Source organism: Micromonas commoda, chromosome 1 (assembly GCF_000090985.2).
Source record: "Micromonas commoda chromosome 1, complete sequence".
In the NCBI taxonomy this organism is placed as follows: Eukaryota; Viridiplantae; Chlorophyta; class Mamiellophyceae; order Mamiellales; family Mamiellaceae; genus Micromonas; species Micromonas commoda.
This window is the reverse complement of record NC_013038.1, coordinates 177,336-200,564: the sequence shown is the minus strand read 5'-3', so window position 1 is coordinate 200,564 and position 23,229 is coordinate 177,336. Positions and strand designations below refer to the sequence as shown.

The 23,229-nt window shown below is 64.9% G+C and overlaps 10 protein-coding genes across 10 annotated transcripts; 5 read left to right on the top strand and 5 right to left on the bottom strand.

Annotated features, from left to right (window-relative positions):
- Positions 1-4,528: 4,528 nt before the first annotated feature.
- MICPUN_54863 (predicted protein) lies at positions 4,529-7,828 on the top strand (the record flags this gene model as incomplete). The annotated part of the gene is made up of 3 exons (XM_002507400.1): positions 4,529-4,615; positions 4,782-4,857; positions 5,001-7,828. 3 exons carry the CDS (start codon positions 4,529-4,531, stop codon positions 7,826-7,828), a joined length of 2,991 nt encoding a protein of 996 aa, XP_002507446.1.
- A 537-nt stretch (positions 7,829-8,365) lies between these two features.
- On the top strand, positions 8,366-8,824 carry MICPUN_54862 (predicted protein; the record flags this gene model as incomplete). Its single annotated transcript, XM_002507399.1, has 1 exon — positions 8,366-8,824. The coding sequence occupies one exon, from the start codon at positions 8,366-8,368 to the stop codon at positions 8,822-8,824; it is 459 nt and encodes a 152-aa protein (XP_002507445.1).
- Positions 8,825-9,250: 426 nt separating this feature from the next.
- Positions 9,251-10,015, top strand: MICPUN_54861 (hypothetical protein; the record flags this gene model as incomplete). The annotated part of the gene is made up of 1 exon (XM_002507398.1): positions 9,251-10,015. The coding sequence occupies one exon, from the start codon at positions 9,251-9,253 to the stop codon at positions 9,908-9,910; it is 660 nt and encodes a 219-aa protein (XP_002507444.1). The 3' UTR covers positions 9,911-10,015.
- DER1.2 (derlin-like protein) lies at positions 9,969-11,193 on the bottom strand. The gene is made up of 2 exons (XM_002507011.1): positions 10,906-11,193; positions 9,969-10,744 (listed from the first exon to the last, which is right to left on the bottom strand). Exons 1-2 carry the CDS (start codon positions 11,139-11,141, stop codon positions 10,171-10,173), a joined length of 810 nt encoding a protein of 269 aa, XP_002507057.1. The 5' UTR covers positions 11,142-11,193; the 3' UTR covers positions 9,969-10,170.
- Positions 11,194-11,311: 118 nt separating this feature from the next.
- MICPUN_54859 (hypothetical protein) lies at positions 11,312-13,084 on the top strand (the record flags this gene model as incomplete). The annotated part of the gene is made up of 1 exon (XM_002507397.1): positions 11,312-13,084. The coding sequence occupies one exon, from the start codon at positions 11,312-11,314 to the stop codon at positions 13,082-13,084; it is 1,773 nt and encodes a 590-aa protein (XP_002507443.1).
- A 68-nt stretch (positions 13,085-13,152) lies between these two features.
- Positions 13,153-13,824, bottom strand: MICPUN_54858 (hypothetical protein; the record flags this gene model as incomplete). The annotated part of the gene is made up of 1 exon (XM_002507010.1): positions 13,153-13,824. One exon carries the CDS (start codon positions 13,822-13,824, stop codon positions 13,153-13,155), a length of 672 nt encoding a protein of 223 aa, XP_002507056.1.
- A 158-nt stretch (positions 13,825-13,982) lies between these two features.
- On the top strand, positions 13,983-14,869 carry MICPUN_54857 (predicted protein; the record flags this gene model as incomplete). Its single annotated transcript, XM_002507396.1, has 1 exon — positions 13,983-14,869. One exon carries the CDS (start codon positions 13,983-13,985, stop codon positions 14,778-14,780), a length of 798 nt encoding a protein of 265 aa, XP_002507442.1. The 3' UTR covers positions 14,781-14,869.
- A 6-nt stretch (positions 14,870-14,875) lies between these two features.
- MICPUN_98505 (predicted protein) lies at positions 14,876-17,178 on the bottom strand (the record flags this gene model as incomplete). Its single annotated transcript, XM_002507009.1, has 2 exons — positions 14,876-16,916; positions 17,105-17,178. The coding sequence occupies 2 exons, from the start codon at positions 17,176-17,178 to the stop codon at positions 14,876-14,878; spliced, it is 2,115 nt and encodes a 704-aa protein (XP_002507055.1).
- Positions 17,179-17,672: 494 nt separating this feature from the next.
- On the bottom strand, positions 17,673-20,729 carry MICPUN_54855 (ult-like transcription factor; the record flags this gene model as incomplete). Its single annotated transcript, XM_002507008.1, has 1 exon — positions 17,673-20,729. One exon carries the CDS (start codon positions 20,727-20,729, stop codon positions 17,673-17,675), a length of 3,057 nt encoding a protein of 1,018 aa, XP_002507054.1.
- Positions 20,730-21,867: 1,138 nt separating this feature from the next.
- Positions 21,868-22,254, bottom strand: MICPUN_54854 (predicted protein; the record flags this gene model as incomplete). Its single annotated transcript, XM_002507007.1, has 1 exon — positions 21,868-22,254. One exon carries the CDS (start codon positions 22,252-22,254, stop codon positions 21,868-21,870), a length of 387 nt encoding a protein of 128 aa, XP_002507053.1.
- Positions 22,255-23,229: the final 975 nt, after the last annotated feature.

The window sequence follows — 23,229 nt, the reverse complement described above, 5'->3', positions numbered from 1 at the left end:
CGAAGAAGCCGTCCTCGAGGTACGTCATCAGTTTGTTGAACGCTTTCTCGCGTAGGTTGACGTCGATCACCACGGCGAAACCGTCCTCGCGGCCATCAAGAGTGGTCGGGTAGAATCCATACGGGATGCCCCTGATGTTGAGTTCGGATTGCTTGTAGAAGAACTTCGAGGATGGGTCACTGGAGTTGGAGCCGCTGGACGCCCCAGTGGTGTTGCCCCCCGCAACGGCGCCGGACTCCGGACGACAGCACATCAAATTATTGGCGGTCGGTTTGTACAGGGAACTGGTGGAAATGAAGAAGGGATCGACGCCGTAGGGATCAACGGTGCGCGTTTCCATAACCGGGCACACGCTGCCGCTCAGGCTCTTACCTGCGCGACGATCGCCGAATTTGCCCGTGCACGGCTCGGTTCCCGAGCGCGTCTGGTGTAAAAAGACGCCCCCGACGATGACGTTCTTGGAGGACACGTAGCGCTTCCTGACGGTTGTGTCGACGGGCACGGGCGGTGGGGCATCATCGCTTGACTTCGGCACAGCCATAGTCTTTAGGGCAAAGGGAGTAGCGCCCTCGATCTGCTTGCAGCACCCAGTGGAGGTGTCGCCAACCGCGCGATAGCCGCTGAGGTGAATCGGTTCGTGGCACCGAGGGTTACGGCAGACACCCTCCTTGCACCTCTTTTGCGCAGGCGTTGATGAAGCCGTGATGGGGGAGCGCGAGTCGACGGCTTTGCACATGGTTGATGAGGCGGCAGTGTCGAACGTACACCAGCCCTTGGCGAAGTCGCGGATGGTCATCCCCGCAGCCGTGCAGTTGCGACCTTTGATGTCCGCGTCGTCTCCAGCAGCGATGGTGAAATACATCGCGTCTGTGGTGCCCTGTGTGGTGCCGTCGGCGTGTCGCGTGAAGCCAAAACTTTTCACGATTTCGCACTCATCGGCGCCAGTGATGAACACGCCTCCGCCCCTCCAGCCTTTATCCGAAACGGTTGAGGTGCGGTATCCGTCTGACATGATCAGAGAATAGTTTCCGGGTCGGATGCACCACTGGTCAACCGACATCTGGTTGTCCTGGCCGCGAGGGCGACGCATGTCAGTCTGCGCCTCGGCGAGAATGTGGGAGGAAAAAGCGTCCAGGTTTACGGTCGTAGTGTCGATCCCCGCCTCTATGATGGCGGTGTCGTTGAAGATGACGTGCTGGACTTCCCACTCGTTCTTGCTTCCCATCCAAGACGTCTGCGTGACCGTCTCGATAAGCCTGAAACCCTCCTCGCACTTTGGCTTCTCGGGGGGGGTCGCGGATGGAGCCCGCGAAACCTGCTTGGAGTACCGAACGGCGCACGAGGGAACGCCATTCGGGTCGACAGAATAGGACGACCCAGTGAAGCTGTTGATCTGGAAGGTGTCCTTGACGGTGTCGGGAATCGATGGGTGAGTGGAGTGAAGAGGGACGTCAACACCTGCGAGAGGGCAGCCATTGGCATCCGTCACGTACACCTTGGTGTCGATGTTCTTGATGTAAGGCGAAGTCGCCGTAGCCTGTAGCGTGTATGTGCCTATCGCGGCGCACTGCCTGGTCTTTTTGAATGGATACGTCTGCGTCGAGAAATCGCAAGGGCCCCAAAAAGGGTTACCACTCCCGATTGGGTTTTCGTTAAACCACCTCAGGGATTCTTCCCAAACCGAACTGCCCTTGGCTTCACCTGCGAGAGTTTCGATGGTGTACCCTCCCATGTTCACGTTGGGGGCGCCCGGTTGAGCCCCATCGGGCTGGCAGTCATAAAACATGTATTGACCATACTGCCACCTCGACGGAAATTTCACCTGTAGAGCCTCGCCGTCCGCTGTCCTGTAACGCTCAGGGGAAATCATCGTCCCGCCGGTGCTGCGAATCTTGGTCACCTTGTTGGAGTCCGTAACCGACCTTATGCCGTACGCAAAGGTATCTAGCCCGGCCCATGGAGACTCGACAACGACGTAGATCTCTTTCGTTCCAGCTGGGCACGGGGCGTCCTCTATCTCTGGGTCAGACTGTGGCGGGTCAGAGATGGACGTGGAGAATTGCGGAATGGAAAATCCACTCTCAATCGCCTCCATTAACGCAACCTCTGGAATCGCGTATCTGTCCTCCTCCTCTACGAAGTCGTTGCTACTATCCGGGGCAGTGTAATCGCCGAGACCATGGAACCCCTCGCAAGCGGCGCCGGTGGCGCTCAGCGTGACCTTCACGACCTTCGATTTAACCCCTTTTGTTGGGCAAACCGGAAAAATGGCAGGCGCCTCAGCAATGTAAGGGTTGTTATCTTGAAATTTGGTCTGCTCGAACGGCTCGCACTCATCTCCAGCTGCTACCTGGGCAAAGCAGCCGGCTTCGTCCATGATCGCGAAAGATGGAGTCTGCATTCGTCCATAGTTGAAATGTTGGTCGTTGTCTTGGTTGAGATCAGGGCTTCCTTCCAGGAAGGCCATCCATAAGGAAAACTCATTCTCAGTTTCTGGCACGCACACCTCGACGGCTTCGGGGAAGATAGCGTCATCCTCAGAAAACACCGACGTCTCGCCATAGTCATCCCCAGGCTGTACGTTGGCATCGGACACCGGATTCCATTGAGGTTTATCATTAGCGTATGGGGAGTCAAAGGCAGTGTGAGTGTGTCCCGAGTCATACTTGGTCAGGAAAGCTTTCAGTTTCTGAGTGGCGTGCAGCGTATCCAGTGCGGTGAGAATCAAAAGCTTCTTCTCTCCGGTTCCGCAGGTCGTGGAAGTCTGTCCGAGTATGTTCTTGTCATTCGCGTGCAAATCTTGGACCTGCTGGAGCTGACGCCCGGTGGCGGAGACGGCGGAGGGCTCGGCGGCAAGAGGTTTCTCGCCGAGGAGTTTACGGGAGCCCGGGGTTGCCGACGGAGCCTCCTTCGCAGCGGCGTACAAGCTGTAGTCGTATCCGTCCGGAGTTACCTTGGCGATGGTTCCGGTGACCTCGCAGTGGCCCCACGTGTAGGCAACTTTCTTGAGCTTGGTCTTGGGGTCGGTGATGAACACCTTGCCGGAGGTGCCGCCGAAGGGCGCGACCAGGCGGACGTACCAGTTCAAGCCCGGAACCTCCAGCGTCCACTTATCCGTGGTGCCCACGTAGTTGCTGATGACGCGGTCGGTAACGTACCAGCACTCCTCGCCAATCTCCGGTCGGAGCTCCTTGGTGCAAAAGTTCCACTTGGTCCCGGAGAGAAACGCGGCGCGCTTGGAGTCCACCTCGTCGGAGCCGTCCTGCAGGGAGTAAACGGGCGTGATCTCGACGTCGACGCGCGTGAGGTGCGTGTACGCGCCGCAGTCGGCGGTGCAACCGAACGGGCCGAAACCCGGGAATTCCATCTGGGAGCACTCGCCGTCGCCGCACTTGGGATCCGCCCAGATGGGCCCAAACGTGGTCTTGAGCCAAGTGAAAACCTCGGACTTGTCGGCGTACACGCGCCGGACCTCGTCAGTCTCCGGGTTCGTGGGTACCAACGCGTTGGTGACCGCCGAGGTCATGCCGAAGGCGGCTTCGACGTCCGCCTGCTGATACAGCAGTCCGAGATAGAGGCAGAGGAACAGGGTAAAAAACAAGAGGGTCCAATACGACGCCCTCTTCTCCAACCTGTGCTTGTACGCATCCTTCACCCGCTTCAGCACGAGAACGCGATTGTGTTGGTCCTCGGCCTCCTCGGCGATGCGCAGCTCGTTGGAATCGAGCACGCCGTCGCCGTCCATGTCGGCGGCCATGAAACGATCGAACCTCTCGCCGTCCGCGCGGGCCATGGCCTTCAGCTCGTCGCGATCGAGGCGTTTGTCCTCGTTCACGTCCCAATCGGTCGCGGCGCTCCTCCTCGCTCGGGCGAGGGAGTCATTCGAGGACTTCGAGGAGCCGAACAGCGATCCGAATAGGCGACCCTTCGGCTGTTTTGGGGCAGCACTCACGTCGATGACGGAGGTGCCCGAACGGTTCGAGGAGTCGTCCCCGGCTCGGCTCTCCCCAAGGCGAGACATGCCTTCGATTAGGGTAAGTGTTAGGGGAAATGTGATTAACGGCGGCGGATCGTTGGACTGTATCGACCGCCTCGGCCGCCGCTCGACTCGAGCAGTCCGCTGAGGATGGATTCGAGAGCCCTGCTTTTTTTCCGAGCGAGTAAACGCTTTTAGAGAGGCTTTCGGAGGGCGACGCGCGGCAAAGCTGCGCGGCAAGGCAGTGCAAAATCAGACGACAGAGCATAACGTCATCTCCTCCATCAGATTGGCGGAGAGATTTTTATATTGCGGAGAACGGCAGACAGATCTAACGAGGGGTTGGCGAGAAACGTAGACTAAGATCCTCTTAGCATAGGATAGAAGTTTCTCAATATAAAATTACTGCGCCGAAAACAGAGTCCACGGGCGGTGACCGGGAACCCGCTGCTGACCGCGCTGCCGCGCTGACCAGCTCGCGCCACCGCCAGACCGCGCGGAATCGTTCAAGCCCGAGCGCATTGGCGAGGGAGCCCCCGCGTTCCAGGCGAGATGGTGGCCATGACGGCCGACCAGGCGAGCATCCGCGCGGAGATATTCCAGCGGTTGGACGCCTACCTCGACAAGTCGCGGCGCGAGGTGCGTCGAAAACCCGCGCGCGCGCGTCGCGATCCTTCCCACCCGAACGGCACCGCACCTCGACAGTCGAGAATGCGACGATTTTCGAGCGGTCGTGGTCCCCGCGCGCCTCCCTCGACCCCACCGAGCGCGCGCTCACCGTCCCCAACCCGTTCGATAAGCGCAGGGCACGCTCAAGTCTAACGAGCTGTACGAGCTCGTGCGACTCACCGCCGCCTTCGGCGTCGACGGCCTTCCGGACGGTGCGAACCCCCGCGCGCGATGCCGACCCGAAATTCACCAACGCGACTCGCGTCAACCCCGTCTCTCCTCCTCTTTCGTTTCGACAACCATGAGCGGGCTCGCTGACTATTGCGCCCTCGCGCCTTTTCCCCGACGTCCGCAGACGTCCCGCAGGACGTCGCGGTGCGCGACATCCTGGAGACGGAGCTGCCCCCGATGCCCGCGGACGACCGACCCGACTCTCGAACGAACGAACGATCCTCCGCCTTTGACTACTCGCCGGGGGGCTCCGCATCCTACGCCGAGTTCTCCGACGGAACCCTTCATCTTCGCGATCGCCGCGCCGCCACTCGCCGCGCCCATCCCGACGACATCGACGAGGAGGAACGGTTCCTCCCGACGCAGGCCGCGATCGCGTCCACCCCGCGTCGCGGAGGAGACTCGCATTCTCTCGGAATCGTCTCCCCGAATCGCGAGTCGATTCCGAGGTTGTCGAACCATCCATCCACGCCCGTTCACATGGGCGGCTTCGACTTGTACGAGCGAGGCGTAGACGCGGTGCACTCGGCGACGGCGGCGTGGCGTCGGTCGCCGTCGCCGATGCGCGCGCGCTCGCCGTACTCACCCGCGTTCGCCGCGGGCTTGCGCGCGGCGTCGGCTCCCCCGTCGCGATCGTCGGGTCAAATCCCCTCGGGTCGACTCCGAACATCCCCGTCCTCCTCCATCCCCGTCTCCTTAGGGTTTAGGGCCAGAGACGACGCGGAAGCCGCGTACGTGGCGCGCATTCGCGGCGCGAGGTCGAACCCCGGCCCGCGCTGGGGAGGGGGCGGGTCGGACTCGACGAAGCGCAGGCCCGCGTGGGGGGGGGGCGGCGGTGCCGCCGCCTCCTCGCGCTCGACGTGGGGAAGCGACGGCCGCGGCTCACGCGCGCGGCGGCTGGCGGCGTTCGACCCGGACGCGAGGGCGCGGGCGGAGCGCGCCGCCGCCGTCGCCGCCGCCGCCGAGCGCAAGGCGGTGGAGCGGATGGAGGCGGCGCGATCGCGGCGGAGGACGAACGGAGGCGGCCAATCGGGCGGCGCCGCGTGGCAGCCGTTACCCTCCGCCGGTACCACCAAGCCTGTACCGTCGCCGGGACGTACGAGCGCTTCGAGTAAAAGCACTTCTCGATGGGAAGAGTCGGAAAAGGTGGAGGACAGGCTTCGAAGGGATTGGGTGCTCCGCGAGGCGAGGCGCGAGGCGACGCACGCGGAGCGCATCCAACTCGAAAACGAACGCGTCAAGACGAACCCGTTCGCGGTGCGTCATCCCACGAACGCGTCGCCGGCGCGGCTGGCGGCGCACGGCCGGCACCTGCACGCGCGAGGCGAGCAGCGACGGGCGCGAATCGAGCGCGCGCACGCGTCCGCGAGTGTGACACAGCTGGCGTCTCCGCCCGTCGGCATGGGCGGAGAGGAGAGCGTGGCGTTCAGGGGGATGACGAACGTCTCCCGCGCGTTGATGGAGGACCGCGCGCACGAGGACTTTCTGCAGAGGCAGTCCTCCGCGTTGAAAAAGCGGGACGCCAAGATGGAGGAGACGCGTCGCGTCAAAGAGGCGGAGGCGTTAAAGAAAGAGGAGGACGCGATGCGGTCCACGCCGGTGATTACCAAAACGGCATCCGCCATGCGACGGAGCGTCGACGACCTGCGGGCGTGGCAGGATCGCAAGAACGCGTCCGTGCGCGAGCTGCGACGCAGACGGGACGAGTACGAGGACCGCGTGCACAACACGTTCGCGCCGCGAATGTCCAAGGGTTCCGTCGCCATCGAACGCGAGCGAAGAAACGCGGCGCTCGGCAAATATCGTCCCACGGGGCACTCGCCGGGGCACTCACCGGTGACGTCCAGCCACAAGTCGCCGGTCTCGAACGACGAGCCCTATCGACGCGAGCGTGGGCACGAGCTGTTCGACGACGAGACCTCGGCGGGCGTTACAAGAGGCGTTACAACGGGCGATGCCTTTTCTCCCGAGCCTCGCGTGCGAAATCTCCACACGGCTCCGACGCCCACGCCGATGACTCATCGGGCGGGTTCGAACAAAGGCGGGTCGAGCGGCGCGGATGCGATGGCGGCGGTGTTGGCGGGAGCCGCGATGGCGGGTGCCGCCGCGCTCGCCTCCGCGAGGACGACGACCGCGGGAGGGGCCAAGCCGGAGGCGGCGGCGGCGGGTGCGCGGGCGAACACAGCTGGCGAGTCCGGAACCTTTCCTCCGTCGGGAACGGGAAGGAGAACGTCCACTCGCAACTCCATGGGAACGTCCATTCGCAACTCCGTCCGCGTCCCCAGGGCAGCCGCCGGGCACTACACCAGGAATCCCGCGTCGGTTCCCCCGGTCGCGATGACCTTGGACGACGAACGGTCCGTCACGTTTACGCCGCGGATCACGGCGATGGCGGCTTCGCTGCGTCGAAGCGGCGATTTCGGAGATCGAATGCACAAAGCGGCGGTGGAGGCTGCGAACGAGAGGGCGTCCGCGTCGCCGGGTGGAACGAAACGCCGCGGTCCCCGCGGCGTGAACGCGGGGGCGCGTTCGTCGGGGGTTGATTCGCACCGAGGGCCTTCGGACCTTCCAACCGGTGGTGACGACACGTGGGGCCCCGCGCGCTTGGAACTGACGCACGCGTCGCCGGTCGTCTCCGTCGGGACCCCGGCGCGCGCGCGCCGGCGATCGTCGAGCGTCCTCGAGGCGCTCGCGCGACGTAAATCGGTTGGGCCGGGATCGAGCCCGGGACTCCGCGGACGGTCTCGAGCCACCAAACGACTCGACCACCGCCGAGTCGGCGACGCCACAGCCACGGAGGGGGAGGGGGAGTACTGGACCGCCGCGGGGGAGGACAGCGCCGGAGAGTTCGGGGACCTGGGGACGGATCCGGACGCGTTCGTGGCGACGGCGAGGCGGGGGAGGGAGACGGACGCGGCGTGGGGGCACGCGATGCTGCGCGAAGGCGCGTGAACCGTGCCGATTGATCTTCGGCGGTTCACGACTTGTTTCATCCTCAGAGAGCTAAATCTTACCGTGCCTTCGTACTAGATCACATACAAAATTTGGAATTGTTTGTGAATTGCGTGAAATGTTTCCCACGAAACGCGGTTGTATTTACGCATCAACGTTTCATCATCGTCACTGTTATTCATATGTTTATCCAACTGTAAATAAACCATGCCAAACTACCTTCCATAGAAAAAGCTCCTCTCGGCAACCCCTCTTATCCGCCGAGGGTTTCAAAGGCCCGCAGAACGATCGGTCGCCCCTCCTGCCACCGCCCCCGTCGCGCAGCACGCACCGGCGGACGCATCGCCAGTCCACGGCGACACCCTAGACCCACACACGCACAGAGCGAAGATGCTCGCGATCGGCGCGTCTTCGCGCGTCGCGGCCGTGAACGTCGCCGCCCCGGCGCGGGCGGTGACTTCCGCGCGGTCGTCGTCGTCCACAACAGGGGCCAGGCAGGCGGCCCACGCGTCGGGCATCGCGGCGGGCGCCGTCCCAATGCGGGCGTCGTCCGCGCTCGCGGCCTCGCGCCGAACGCGCGTCGGAGGAGCGAGGAGGCACGGTCTCACCGTCGTCGCGCGCGTCGCCAACACGACGTCGCCGTCGGGAGACGCGGGCGACACGCGCCTCTCCTCCGGCGTGGGCGGCATCGTCCGGTCCATCCGAACGAACGTCTCCAAGAACTTCAACAAGCTGCCGTGGGCGCTCGTCGCCCTGCTCATCGGATTCGCGATGACGGCGTACTTCCCCCACCCGGAGTCTCCCGGTGACGCGCCAATCTGCCTCACCATCGTGTTCCTGGCGGAGTTCCTGTCCTCGGTGCTGTACTCGCCCAAGCGACCGCGGGGCATCTTGAAGTTTCTCAAGCTCAACGACCTCGTCCCTCTGGTGCTGAACAACTTCAAGCTCGGCACCCTCTACGGCCTGTTCTGCGACGCCTTCAAGGTTGGATCGTGAGCGGCGTTTGGGAGGAGGTATTCATCGCGTATTCGAAGGGGCGTCGGCGCGCGACCCCGGCGACGGCGAAGCTTGTACACTTAGAGACATTTAGATAGACTGGAGCGAACACGCCATTTTTTAAACAGGACACACCATTTTTTACTTTTACGGGAGCGGTCGCCGCACGTGCGCACGTCACACGCCCGCGCGCGCGCCGGTTCCGTCCCATGAGCGGCGGTAGGACGCAGCTGTACTTGGTGGGTTTCACCCTGCTGGGCGGTGCGCTGGGTTTTTACGTCGAGGAGAGGGTGGAGAGCTACTACAAGCAGCGTCGTTTCGAGGCTTTCGAGGCTGCGTACGAGCGTCGTCGCGGCGCACCGGGGGGGGATCCGCGGACGACGCCGCCTGAACAGCGCTGAACACCCACCCGGATCGACACGCGCGATGGAGATTGGGCGCGAGGGCCTGAGGGTGCGACAGACGGACGCCACGCGGAACGTCCTCGCCAGGGCGGCCGCCGCGTCCACCGACGACGGAACGTTCGCGTCGTACGCGGGAGAATCGACGGTGCCGTTCCGCATCCTGCGCCGCGCGTGCGAGATCGCCCGCTCGCCCGAGGGCACCGAACACCCCGGCACGGGCGGAGGAGGAGGACCGTGGCTCCAAGACGTCGTTCGCGGCGGCGGCGTCCAACTCGTCGCGCCGGTACCCCCCGCCCGAGCCCGCGCCCTCGACGCCGAGATCTCTCGACTGCGACGCGACGCGCACGATCGCGAATACGCAGCCATGACGAGAGACGTGTCGCATTCCAACTGGGGGTTGGGATTCCGGATACCGAACGAAAACGAGAAGGACGACGGGCGACTGAGGATGTCGGCGCTGACCAGGGACCTGGGCTTCGGCGCGCACGTTCTCACGGTGATGTTCGCGTGCGCGTTAGGGGGTTGGTTCGCGGGCGACGCCATCGTTCGAGGATTTGGCGATCGATTTGACGACGATTCCGTGACCAACACGATCGTCAAGGCTTCGCTCGCGGGGATCGGCGCGATCGGCGCGATGACGGTGGAGGCGCTGTTGTTCATGCTCCGGGACGGACGGACGTGACGGACGGGTCGGATGCGTACGTGTCGGGCGCGGCGCGGGTTTGGATTTGGACGTAGACTTGGATTTGGATGTTTGGATTTGGTTCAATGACAAAAGCATGAGATGATAGTCATGGCACCATACCACATCACCGTGCCGATACGCATTCAAGATGACGTGTGCAAACTGCTCGCTAGCTTCCTGATGGGCGGACCATTGCAACCCCTGTGTTGATGATCACCAAAGAGTCAGAAGCTCGCCAGGGGAAACACAACACATCGTCAGTTCCCTCCCAGCCTCTGGCCCCTGCCGGTGAACGCGCGGCGCCGGGGCGCCCCGTCGCTCCCGCCCCCCCCCGTGTTCGCCGCAACCCCGCCCGCCGCCGCCCGTGCGTCGTCCCTCCCCCGTGCATACGACGACGGCGCCGGCGCGCTTCTCACGCCAAACGCGGCGTAGCACAACGCGCGGACCCAGTCGGGGGTTTTGATGAGCCTCGCGCCACCCGCTCGCGGGTGCAGCACGGCGAGGAAGTAGTAGAGGTGTCCGGCGACGATGCCGAGAAGATCCGGGACGGGATCCTGGCCCATGACTAGGCCCATGCCGAGCATCCCCCACGGAAGGTAGAACGCCTTCATGGTGATCATGCCCATGATGCTGGTGTTTGCGTTTGGGTTCTCCCTCGACCACAGGTAGAGGAGCGTAAACACCAACGAAGGGCCGAAGAATGGGATCTGGATGGATGGGACGAGCGCGGGGATCGGGACGAGGACGAGGACGCAGAGCATCACCATCCACACGAAGTCGGCGATCCTGCCCGCGAACGTGTGCTGCTCGAGGAACACGCCGTACCTCGCGCTGCGCGAATCGGGTGGTGGGTGCGTGGGGGGTGAAGCGTCAGGTGCGCGCGGGTGACCTAAACGCACGCGAGAGGTGGGCTCGAGGCGCGGGATTTGACATTCCTCCCGACCGACGGATCTCGGGGCGCGCGGGTTCGGCACGTGCCGGGGAGTACTCACATCATCATCATGCGCATGAGGAAGGGGAAGGAGAACTTTCCCAGGAAGCAAAAGTTGGTGAGCAGCCGCCAGACGTGGAACTTGCTCGACACCAACGCCCAGTCGAGGTAGAGGTTCCTCAGATCGACCAGCCCAAACTGCGAGAAGAGCGTGCACGCGAAGCACGCGGTGCCCCACGCCTTGCACACGGGCGGGAGCGAGTTGTACCAGTCACTGGGGCTCGCCGCGGGCGCCATGGCGTCGGGGGTTCGAGCTCGACGCGAGCCTCGCAATGCGGCGAGGTTCCCTTCCACCGACCAACTCGACCGGGATGCAGTCTACACGATTTGCAGTCTACCAAAAAGTCAGCGCGAACACGTGTCTCGGCCAGTGGAACGCGCGCCCCACGCGCGCGCGGTGCGGGGGCATGCGCGCGACGCGCGAGCTCCTCCGCGCCTTCGATATCGTCGCGTCGTCGCCGTGTCGAACGGCGGCGCGCCATGGGTCACACCGCAACACGTCGTGGTGGCGCGCCTCGACGTTCGCCGCAGGAGGCACCGAGCGGCCGCGGTGGAATCCGCAGCGCGCGCACAACGCAGCTGCGCTTCCGCCTTGCGTCCGGGTGTCGTCGTTGACGGACGCGCGCGGGGACTTCGACGGGTTGGTGCCCCTGCTGGTGGAGAAAATCGCGCGGTCGATCCGCGCGGTCGACGGCCGGAGACCCGTCGCGGTCGTCACCTCCGCGAACGACCGCGACGTCCTCGGCATGACCCTCAGGCGCCTGGCCGATCGACCTCATCAGAGAGGCGCATCAGATTCGCGTCACCGGCGCCGCGAAGCGAATGGATCGACGGAATACAACGACGCGCCGACGCGCGTGTTCACGGCGATGGACGCCGCGCTGGGTCCGCATCGACACGGTGAGCACGCGTCATCCCACGCCGTCGACGCGCACGCGGCGATGACGACACAGCTGGCAGCGACGGGAAAAAAGGCGTTCGCGTACGACGCCAAATTCGCCGGCGACGTCGACGTGGACGAGATCGCGCTGCGATGCGCCAAACGCGACTGGGACCCCGGGGACTTGGAACACGGGGAAGTCGAGCACGATGGGGCACGAACACGGGGCGTCGCCGGTGCCGACTTTTCATCCCCGGGTGCCGACTTTTCACCGTCCCCGTTCGGCGCCGTCGTCGTCGCGTGGGACGGGCGCGACGATTCCATCTTCAATCGGTACCTCTCTCTTCTACCGGCGAGCGAGAGTAGTGCACGGCACGCGTCGGCGCGTGATGATGAGCGGGTAAAGAGCGGTCGGGTGTGCGGTGCGATGCTCGACGTCGTCGCGGTGGATGCGCCGGCGATGCTCGCGGATTTCGGCGACTACGGCGAGGTTCCGTCGTTGGCCCCGGAATCCGTCGCGAGATTACGAGCCGCGGACGTCGTGGTGCTGCATCACGTGAGTCTGCTCCCTTCGTCCGCGGCGGTGGAGGCGGTGCAGCGCCGCGTCGTGGACGCTGTAAAGTCGGCACCCGGGGATGAAAAGTCGGCACCCGTCGTCCCCCCGGGCCCCGTGCTCGTTCGAACAGAGTCGAGGTGCGAAAAGACGGAGCGATTGCACCGCTACGCCGGCGCGTCTCCCGCGCACGAGTGGACGCCGCCGCCGTCCAGGCTCCGGGGCGCGCGCGTGCTCGGGATGACGGCGTGTGGGAAAGGCGACGGCAGGCGAAGGGGTTTTGAGGCGCTGTTGCGATCGCTCGTCGCCCCCGCCGACGCGAGCGACGTCAACGGGTACGGATTGAGGCTTCGCACGACGGGCACCGCGGAGGTGCTCGCGTGCGACGGGGAGGGTGCCGACTCGGGTGGGGGTGCCGACTCGGGTGGGGGTGCCGAGGGTGCCGAGGGGACTGGGGCGTTCGCGCGCGAGTTTTTGGCGCGCGTCGTGGCGCGGTTCCGTCAGACGCACGCGTCGTCCGGCGACGTGGGGGGCGCAGAGGCGAGGGTGGTTTTGTCGGAAAGAGATGCGTGGCGGTTGCTGACGGGCGGGTCGCGGGATCGAATCCGGGACGGGTTAAATTTTTTATCCGCCGCGGACCCGCTCGTGTTACGCTTCGCGCTGCAGGTGGAGACGAACGGGAACGGAGTGGAGGACGGGTTGACGTCTTCCCTGCGAAGCCACCTCGAACGATGTCGTGACTCTTAACCCTTATTAGTCGTATCGTTGACACAAATCTAGACACGAATCACTTCATCGCGCTTCATCGTTCTCCTTCACTGCACGAGCCCGGCGGTGAACTCCGGGAGCCAGTACAGCGCGATGAGCCCCGTCGCCACAACCTTGGTGGTGATGGCCACCGCGCCCGACACGTACTCGGGCACCCCCGCCACCTTCTTGAGCTGCGCGCCCAAGATGACAAAGAGCGTGGGGATCAAAAGCCCGATTGTGTCGCCGCTCATCTTGGGATCGAGGACGTAGGTGATGAGATCCTCGCGGTTGCCCGGGACTAAGATGATGCCGTCGGAACGCACGAGGGATCCGTTGATCTTCGACGTCGTCGCGGGTTTCGTGACGTACTTTTGGCTGAACCCCTCCTCGCATCGCTGCGATTCCGGGTGCTTGGAGCAGAGGCGCGCGTACCGAGCCTTCTCCTCCTCCGCGCTCAGCCCCTTGATCTGCTTGAACCCGCCCTCGGTGAGCTTGTCCTTGCGCTTCTGCTCGGCGACGGTGATGGCGGATTCGAAGTAACCGTACTCGTTCGGCGCGTCGAAGCCGCTGCCAAAGTACCCACCCTCCTGAGCATCGTTGGCGTTTGACGCGATCGAGGTGGCGGGCGCCTTGGCGGCGGCGACGGCGACGGCGGAGCGGCGGCCGCGCGACATTTGCCGAGGCGACGAGCGCGGGGGATGCTTGATGCCCGCGAGGGCGCGGGAGACGGCGGCCATCGCGTTCGGTGTTCGCGGAAGCGGCGCGCGTCGGGAGTGGACGGCGGGGCTCCTCGTGCCAGCTGGCAGTCACCCGATTCCTGTGGACGAGCAGACGCAGACGCAGCGTCCGAGAGGAATGACGACGTCACTCTTCTCGGCCACTCTCGACCTTCGTCATGGCCTCCTCGAACGCCGCGAAGAGGCTCATGATCTTCGGCGGCACCGGATTCGTCGGCTCCGCCATCGCGCGGGAGGCCGCGCGCCGCGGCCTGCTCGTCCAGTGCGTGACGCGCGGAGGCGACGCGCCCGCGCATCTCAGATCGGAGCCGTGGGCGTCGCGCGTGACATGGCTGCGGGGCGACGCGCTGGACCCGGGCACGTACGCGGAGCACATGCGCGGCGCGGACGCGGTCATCACGTCCGTCGGCAGGCTCCCGTTCCCGCACCTCACGCGCGACGTCATCGTCCGCGACAACGGCGAGACCAACGTGGCGCCCGCGAGGTGCGCGGCGGAGGTCGGGGTCGATCGTCTGGTGGTGATCGGGGCGTCGGTGCCCAAGATGATACCGGGGGTGGGATGGGGATTTGCGCCCGGCGGGGGGATTCACGACGCGGGGTACGCCGCGGGTAAGGCGATGGCGGAGGCGCACGCGCGGGACGAGTTCGTGGGAGGCGACGCGGCGCGACGACGCGGCGCGGCGGTGCTCAAACCTGGGCCCATCTCGGGAACCAGGATCGTCGGATCCGGGCCACTCGCGCGGGTGCCGCTGTGGGCGGCGCTCGGCCCTCTGGCGTCCGTCATGCGCGCGCTCCCGCTGCCGGACGCGGTGGCGCAGATGACGCCGGTGCACGTGGATAACGTCGCGCGAGCCGCGGTGGCGGCGGCGACGGAGGATTCCTTCGCCGGAGCGTACTGTACGATATCAAACGCGGAGCTAATCGAACGATTCGGCTTAGACGAAAGCTCGCGATGAACGAAGGCGTCATCCGCGACGACTCTCGACTCTTAGATAGAAGAACGAACGGACGAACGACGATTGAATGCTCAACGTTGAATGAGATCGGCCCCCTAGTTGAACACCTGCCTGAGCTCGATCACCGCGTCGGACACGGATCGAACCCGCGCCATGATCGCGTCGCGCTCCGTGTCGACGAGCTTGGCGCCGAACGCCGCGTTGAACTTGTCCGGATGCCACCTGGATATCGCTCGGACAATCTTCTTCTTCCGCGCAGCCGCGTCGTCCCGCGGGGTGAGGAGCAACACGTTGGACGGTATCGGCCACGGGATGGCAGCCTCGGTGATGGAATCCATCGAACGAAGCCGGTCGTACGCGGCGACGTGCGCTTCGTAGATGGCGTCGGTGGCGGTCGCGAGCGTGATGGATGCGGCTTTTTGGCGAATCTTAGCCTCGGCCGCCGTCTTCCTCTGCTGATGCTCGCGGTGCGCAACCTCCTCCTCCTGCTTGCGCCGCAGCTCGTCCATCATCTCCTTCTGCGCCTTCTTCGTCTTGGCGCGTCTCGCCTCGAGCTCCTTGAGCTTACGGTCCGCCTCTTCCCGCGCGGATCGCTCCCTCGCTTGGCGTTGAAGCTCCTCCGTTCGCTTCCGCTCGAGATCGGCGCGGCGAGCGGCGACGGTCGGGTCCTCGTCCTCCTCCTGCAGCGGGGGGTCGGCGGCGGCGTCGAAATCGGGCTGCTTGGTGTTGGTGTTGGTGTTGGTGTTGGTGTTGTCGTTGGATGTGAGGTCGTCGTCGTCGTTCGCCCGGTTATCGTCCGCGTCGTCGTCGTCGTCGTCGTCGTCGAGGATGGGTTTCTTCTTTTGCTTCGGGGGCTGGGACTTGGTCCTCGGCGCGGTGGAGGCGCCGCCGGTGAAACCGCCGGCGCCGCCGCCGCCGCCGCCGCCGCCGGTGCCGTAAAAGCCCGACGGCGACGACGACTGGTCCGGCCGAGGCGGCGGCGACGTGCCCGCCTCTCCGTGCCGTTGCCATCGCTCGTACTCGGCGCGCCACTCCTCCATCTTGCGTCGCTTCTCCTCCATCTTCGCCGCCGTCGCCGCGTCGCGCTCGGCTTTCCGCTTCACCGCCTCCTCGCGCTTCGCCGCCGCCTCCTGGCGCCTGCGCTCGGCGGCCGCCTGCTTCCACGCCTGCTCCTCCTCCTTGAACTTTCGAGCCTCGTTCCAAGCCGCGCGTTTCGCCTCCGTCGCCTTCACCTGCTCCTCGAGCTTGACGGCTTCCGTCTCGCGCCGTTCGCGCTCCTTCTCGAGGGACGCGGATTCCTTCTCGACAGCCTTCCGGGCGGTTTCCAGAGACGCCGCGGTAGCCTTCGCGGCGTCGAGCTGCGCGTTGAGCTTCTCCTGGTCCCGCTCGCACCTGCGACGCTCGGACTCGATCCGAGTCTTGAGCGTCTCGATCTCTTTTTGTTCGGCGTCGAGAGCCTTCTTCTCCTCTTTGAGCGCCCTGCGAGCCTCCGCCAGCGCGTCCTTCTCCTCGCGCAGCTCCTCCACGAGCGCCGACGCGTTCCGCTTCTCCTCCTCGATCTTCAGTCGCTTCGCCTCCACGACGCTCTCCATCTCCTCCTTCTCCGCCTTCATTCGCTCCACGCGTTCGAGCTGCGCCGAGAGCTTGGCGGCTTTAGCAGCTTCTCGCTCCTTCTCCGCCTGCTCGCGCTTTCGCTTCTTGGCGAGCTCGTGCTCCGCCTGCTCCAGCTGCGCGGTGATGAGCTTGCGCTGCTTCTCCTCGTGCTTGGCTTTCTTTTCCGCAACCTTGGCCTCGCACTTGACGCAGCACCCGAGCGTCGCGAGGAACACCTTCTGTTGCGCCGGGGCTTGGCCCTTGAGGGTGGTGAGGGTCTTCATGAGTCTCGCGCACTCGGCGGGCAGGGCCTGGATGAGAACCTTGACGTTGGCCTTGTCCTCGATGGTGAGCTTACCCTCCTTGACCTGCTTGCCGTAGATGGCCTTGATGTGCCCGACGGACATGTCGTTCGCCGCCTTGTCGCCGCCGAAGCGGAGCACCCACTGTCTCTTGGCGGATGCGTTGAGGTCGTCCACCTTGTGGTTCATCCCCGCGCGCGCGTTCTCCTTGTCGCGCGAGGCGTCGATGAGCTCGACGTGCCTGCGGCGGATGGATGATGGTTCGCGGATATCGATTATCGATCGCGAGTTGGGAGGGATCGATACGCGCGCGGGGGATGGATGCGACGCGGCCTCGCGGCACCGTCGTCGCCCGCGATTGCGCTCGGGGCATTTCAAATAATCGATCGGGCCGAGAAGGGGTTGGGGTCGGGGTCGACGGGGACTCACTTGAGCGTATTGCTGCTCACGATGCCATTGCGCTCGAACTTGGCGTCAACGTTGAAGCACCAGACGTCGGCCATGGTGTCCCGTGCGGCAGCGCCCCTCGCGTCTGCGCGCGTCGTCGTGAGTGGCGCAGGATTCAAACCGGGCTGTCGATTTTCATCTGGGACGCATCGATTCAAACTTCGGATTTGTTTTGAACCCAGGGTTTTCGAGCCGAGCTCACCCAGGTGTGCACGATATTTCAGTCTAACTAAGAAACGCTTCGAGACGAGAGCTAAATGGTGTTAAAAACCTCGTATTTTCACAATTCGCACGTATGAATTTCAGTTTAGCGGCTGGCTGCCCGTCGGCGGTCCCGCTCCTCGACGCGGACGTCGTCTCGGTCCGCCCTCGCGGAACGCGAAGCCATCGATCGATGAGCTAACTGTGCTGCAGCTGCGCTAAAACTAAGAGCTAATCGTTCGTCACCCGCCCGTTCGGCGCGAGCCTTCGTTCGTTCGCCGTCGCCGCCCTTCCTTAAAAGTCGCCATTCAAAATTTGACGAGAGACGTCGTCGTTTGGGCAAATATCGTCAGAACCTTCGATTGGGAAACGCTCCGGGCGGCGGCGCGGGTCCCCTCTCGTGCCTGAACCTGCACGCGTCGCCCCACCTGCACCCCTTCGGCGTGTTGAAGAAGGCGCACAGCCCGTTCCCGCCGGGCATCGGGCCCTTCTGCCCCGTGGTCGGATCCGGCCGCCACGGCTCGTGATGGACGCCGCCGCCGGCTAAACCGCCCCCGCCGAGCCCCGGCGGCGGTCCCCCTTGGCTGTACGACCTGCTGCTCATCCCCGCGCCGATGCCGGCTCCCGGGTGGTGGTGGGGCGGCGCTCCGCCGTTGCCGTAAACGGCGCCCGGCGGGGGTAGCGGCGGTTGGTGGGAGCCGTGCGCGGCGTGGCCGGGTTGCGAGCCGCCCGTAGCGGGAACTTTGAGGGCGCCGGATTGCACCGACTGGAGCAGCGCCTGGAGCGCGCTCTGATCGAACCCTCCTCCCGCCCCCGACCCCCCGTTCTGCGAAGCCTGGAGCGCGGCGACGTGGTTGGGCGGGGGCGGCCCGCCGGGTAGGGGCGGGATAAAACCGCCGCCTGTTTGCGAGTGGTGCTGATGCGAGTGAGCGGGCCCCGGCTGGCCGCCGTCCGGCTGGCGCCTGGGCGGGGCCCTGGTGGACACCTCGATCATCGACGGGGGATCGGCGAACGGTGGGTCGTACGCCGCGTGGTGCGGCGCCTCCCGCGGCGACTCCGGGATTTGATCCGGCGACCTGTACTTGACCTCAAACTCCCCTTTCCACCTCGACTGGAGCCGCCCGCGCTCCTCCGAGTCCTTACCCGGGAAGATCTCCCAGTTGGCCGGGTACTCGATCCGTCCGGGCCTCGACCACCGACACTGGGCTTTCATCTCGTTCAGCCGACGCGTGCGCGTCAGGTTAGCCGCCCGTTGCTCCGCCGCCTTTTCCTTTTGCTGCCGCTCGCGAGCCTTCTCGATGGCTGCGCGCTCGTCTTCATCCTCAACCTCCTCCTCCTCCTCGCGCTCTTTCCTCGCCGCGTCGCGCTTCTCCTGCGCCGCTCTTCGTCGTTCCTCGGCGGGATCCGAGTTTTGAGCGCCGTTGCCGACGACGTCATCCTTGAAGAAAAACTTGACAGCCTCGAGCTCCTCGTCGGCTCTCCACCCGATGCCGCCCCGCCCAACTTTCGCGAGCTTTGACGATTTCTTCTTGGCAAACGTCGACTTTTGGAAAAACTCCTTCGGTTTCGCCGCCGGTTTCGCCGCGCCCGAGGTGGCGGCGGCACCGGGCTTGGACGCTAAACTCGCCGTCGGTTCCTTTCGATACGCCGCGACGCCGCGGACGTTGACGCCGCCGAAGGACGTAATCGTCGACGTCGTCGGACGGGAGATGGTGGTCACCGTCCTTTTACTCGCGATTGTCGTCGTCGCGACGCCCGAGCCCGGGGGCTTGGGCACGCCGACGCGGGTGGCGGCGGGAACGGCGGCGGGGGTGACGCCCAGCGGTTTCGAACCCTCAACCTTCGGAACCGACGAGGTCGAACTCGACGGCTTGGTCACGCCAGCCGTCGCGGGTTTCGCCTCCTCGGCTCCTTTGACTGCGGCGACCCCGACCCCGGGCTCCCCCACCTTTCGTCGCTTCGATGCGTCTTTGTCGTCGGTGCGCGCGGCGGCATTCGGGCGCTTCGCGGCGGAGGCGGCGGCGGCGGCGGCCTGCTGCTTCTCCGCAGCCTCTGATTCGGCTCGCACGATGGAGACCCACTTGTTTTTCACGCGCTCCGCCTCCTGAACAACCTGATTGGTCAGGTCGTCGTCCTCTTTGCCCGGGGGCTTGTACTTGCGGAGCTTGTTGACGAAGTTGCCCAGGCCGGTCGAGGAGAGGACCTCGACGGTCATCGGCAGCCTGCGAAACGTTTTGAGCATCTTCAGCACCAGGCTCGACTTGTTCTCCTCCTTCGCTTTGGCGCACCACTCGTGAAGAACCTTGATGCCCTCGGACTTGACGAACGCCTCGGCGCATTTCTTGTCCGTGGTCCTGTGGATCACGGTCACCACGAGCGAACGCTCGACGTTCTTCAACGCGTTACGCATGAGCCAGACAAAGTTGGGCGTCTTCTCCACCAGGCGCAAGCCCCCGTCGTCGTCGAGGAGGTTCTCGAGTTGCGTCTCGAATATTGACTTCTCCGGAGCCTTCTCCGCGGGCTTCTTCTCCTTTTCGGCGGCGGCGGCGGCGGTTTTTGGTTTCGGCGCGGCCGCCGCGGGCGGCTTGGGCTTCTTCGCGACGGGCTTGACCGGCGCCGCAACCTTCTTTCGCCTGCCCATCAGCGCCCTGGCGGCTTCCACCACGGATTCATCCCACGCCGTACCCTTGGGAAAGTACCCGTTCGATTCCATCCAAATCCTGAACGCGCGACCCTCGCTGCCGTCGGGCATCACCACGAAGACGCTGGTCTTCCAGCTCTTGCTCGAACCCTTCCCGGCGTCGCGTTCGAACTGCGACGGGGGAACCTTCCTGCCGTCGGGATAGACGACGAATTCCTGCTGCTTCTTGTACCCCGCGGGTAGCACGATCGTTCCCCTCAGGTCCCCGCACGTCACCTGGACCCTGACCTCGGCGGAGATGCCCGTCTTCTCGTCGTAGGAGACCTCGTCGTCGTCGTCGTCGAGGTGTTTGCGCCCGGCGGCGTTTGCGTCGTCCCCGTCGGCTCCCTCCTCCTCGGCACCCTCCTCCTCGGCTCCCTCCTCCTCGGCACCCTCCTCCTCTTCATCCTCTTCATCCGCCTCGGCGTACGCGATGGCCTCCTGGTCGTAGCGGCTGTTGGGCTTGCGCTCGCGCTTCTTGTGAGGGCTGGGCAAGCCGCCTCGCTCGAGGTGTTTGGCCCACATGCTGGCGATCACGGCGGTCACCTGCGGGGGGTCCAGTTCGTACTTTTCAACCAGCGAGGGCACATCGGCGGCGGCGACTGTGCCTTCGCAGCTCCTGAGGGATCGATGCGGCGCGATGCGGGGGGCGGGGCTCCGGTCAGCGTTGGCGTCGCGGGGTTGGGTGTGTCGGGGGCGAGAGCGGGTGTTTGCGGGGTCAAACATCGACGGATGCACTCTGCTTCGTCAATCGATTGAGAAAAAAAGACAGCCAATTTTTTTTTTGGCCTCCATCGCCACGTCTGTTTGGAGAGAAGCATCGCCTGAAAACTTTTGAGAATTCTGTCCTGCACCTCTGGCACACCTTGCGGCGTGTGAATGACATTATTCGGTTCGGCTGATCCCTTTTCGGGACGGGAATCGGAAGGAAGACGACGTAGACGGTCGCGGGGTACGCCGTTCACCGTCGTCGACGCCGCCAGTCCGAGCACTGTGACCTTGTGGTTCGCACATGATTTCGTGGAGGTCAATCAATCATCAGCAGTTTTGACATCTGAGGGAGTGTCAGTCATGCAAGCAGCAGCTGGGCTACCCTGCGCGTTTCCGACGGGTGTTTGAACCACCGGAGCGGCGGTCGGGCAAGTGCGTTACGGTGCGACGCGCAGTGCGTCGCGTGCTGGCCCTCCACAATCACCTAGAGGCCTATCGATTCGGTCATTCGAGTGCAACAGTTCAGATGAGCCGACGCGTCACTCGGGGGCGCGACATCCCGTTTGGGAGTGCTGCCGCCCTCGCGCGTCGCCGCTAAGCCAGATACCGTTATGGTTCTCAAAGTTTTCAAGTTCAATTTCTCTCCAAGACGATGACGAACGGCGGCGGAATCCCACCGAACGTAAACGAAACCTCAGACGTAATCTAATTTGCGCCGCGAGGATCCGCTCGAGCTCGGGAGAACATCCCGCCCCGCGTTTTTGTCGGGTGTGCGGTTGGCAAAAGCTCCAGAGGAAAATAATGAAACATCCATACTAGTAGTACAGCAGCGGTACAGCGGGTAAATTCACGTGTGCGCGAGGCGTCAATCGGGGGGTCGAGATCGCTCTCGCGTCACGCACTTTGCGAGTTCGACTAGTTCCTGCCTCTGCGCCAGCGTCAGTTCGGCTAGGGCGTCGTCGACGTCGACTGACGGTTCTCCGTCAGCCGCCGCCGCCGCCCCCCCGTCTTCTTCGTCTTCTTCGTCTTCTTCGGCATCTTCAGCGTCGCCCTCCGTGGGTCCCGATGCGCCCTCGCCCGAGGCTGCGCGATCATCCTCCGAATCTTCGCTCTGTTCGGCGCGAACGGGGGGAGCGGGGTGAGAATCCTAAATTTATCTTCTCTCGCGTTGCTCGTGGCGACGGGTCTTTTCCCTGTGGGGAGTCGAAGGGGTGAGGGTTGGGGGGGGGCGCACCGCGGTGTCTCCGTCGATATCGTCGAGGTTTTCGTCCGATTGAGGCGAGTCCGGCGCGCCGTCGTCGAGGGCATTGTCGTCGTCGGAGCCGTCGATCGCGATTGGGTCCTCGGCGGGGGCGGCGGACGCGTCCGCGGGCGACGCGGGGCGCTCGTCGTGATCGTCCTCGTCCGTGGCCACGATCTGGTCTCCGTGAAGAAGCGAGCCCGGCGTGGCGTCGTCGTCGGCTTCGACCGCCATCGACGCGTCGTCCAAGGCGATCACGTCCGCGGCTTCCGCACGCGCATCGTCCATGTCGACGTCCATCGTTCGATACGCGTGCGGGACCCGCGCGATGTTCGCGCGTCGTCCCCGCGCGTCTCTCCGACCGCGGCGAACCCTAGACAACGAGGATCTGGCGGTATAATTCCCGCCCCTCCCTTCTCCCTTCTGGCACGTGAGCGAGGACGCGGGATGGATCGCGGGACGCGAACGCGAAAAACACCCGTGCCCGCGCTCTCGTCGCCGCGCCGACTAGTCACGCGGACGGCTAACACGTCGCGCGTTGAGTTGTGGCGACGAGTTCGGCCCCGCTCGGTTCCTCCGCGTGGACGGCAATTTTCTCCGGTGTTTTCTGCTCTCAACCGACCGCTGGTGCCGGCCGGACCATTTTGGCCGGATATTTGAATTTCACCGCCGCTCGTCCGGACCGACGCTCCGCACAGCACGGGCGCGCGCGCGGCGGTACGATGGACCAGCTGCGGGCCGAGCGAGCGCGATTCGAGTCGGAGCTCGCGACGGGCGGAAGCCCCGGCGTCGTTCCGGAGACACCGCTCGGCGAGGGCGGCCACGAACCGTCGTCCACGTCGTCGTCGCAGCCGAGGAACGACGAGGACTCGGTGTGGGACTCGGACGACGACAACGACGAGCGCCCCGCGGATGGGAACGCCGGCGGCGGCGCGGCGCGCACGCCGATGCCCTCCGAGCTCCTCGCGCGAGGTGCATCCGTGAGCGAGACGGGGGATGATGCGGCGGCGGCTGCGGCGGACGACGACGACGACTTGCTCCCGGTGGTTGGCGAGGACTTCGTCGCATCCATCCGTTCGGCGCTGGACCAAGTGGAGTTGATGGGCGTGCGCGCGTCCATCGCGGCGTCGTCGCAGATGCGCTCGTTTCGCGCCAAACGCGGCGACGCGATGACCACGCCCGGTGGCGCCCCGTCGCCCGTCACGCCCGTCATCGGAGCCGCGGCGCTGGCCGCCCTCAAGGCGGCCGACGGCGAGGGCGCGAACGAAGATCCCG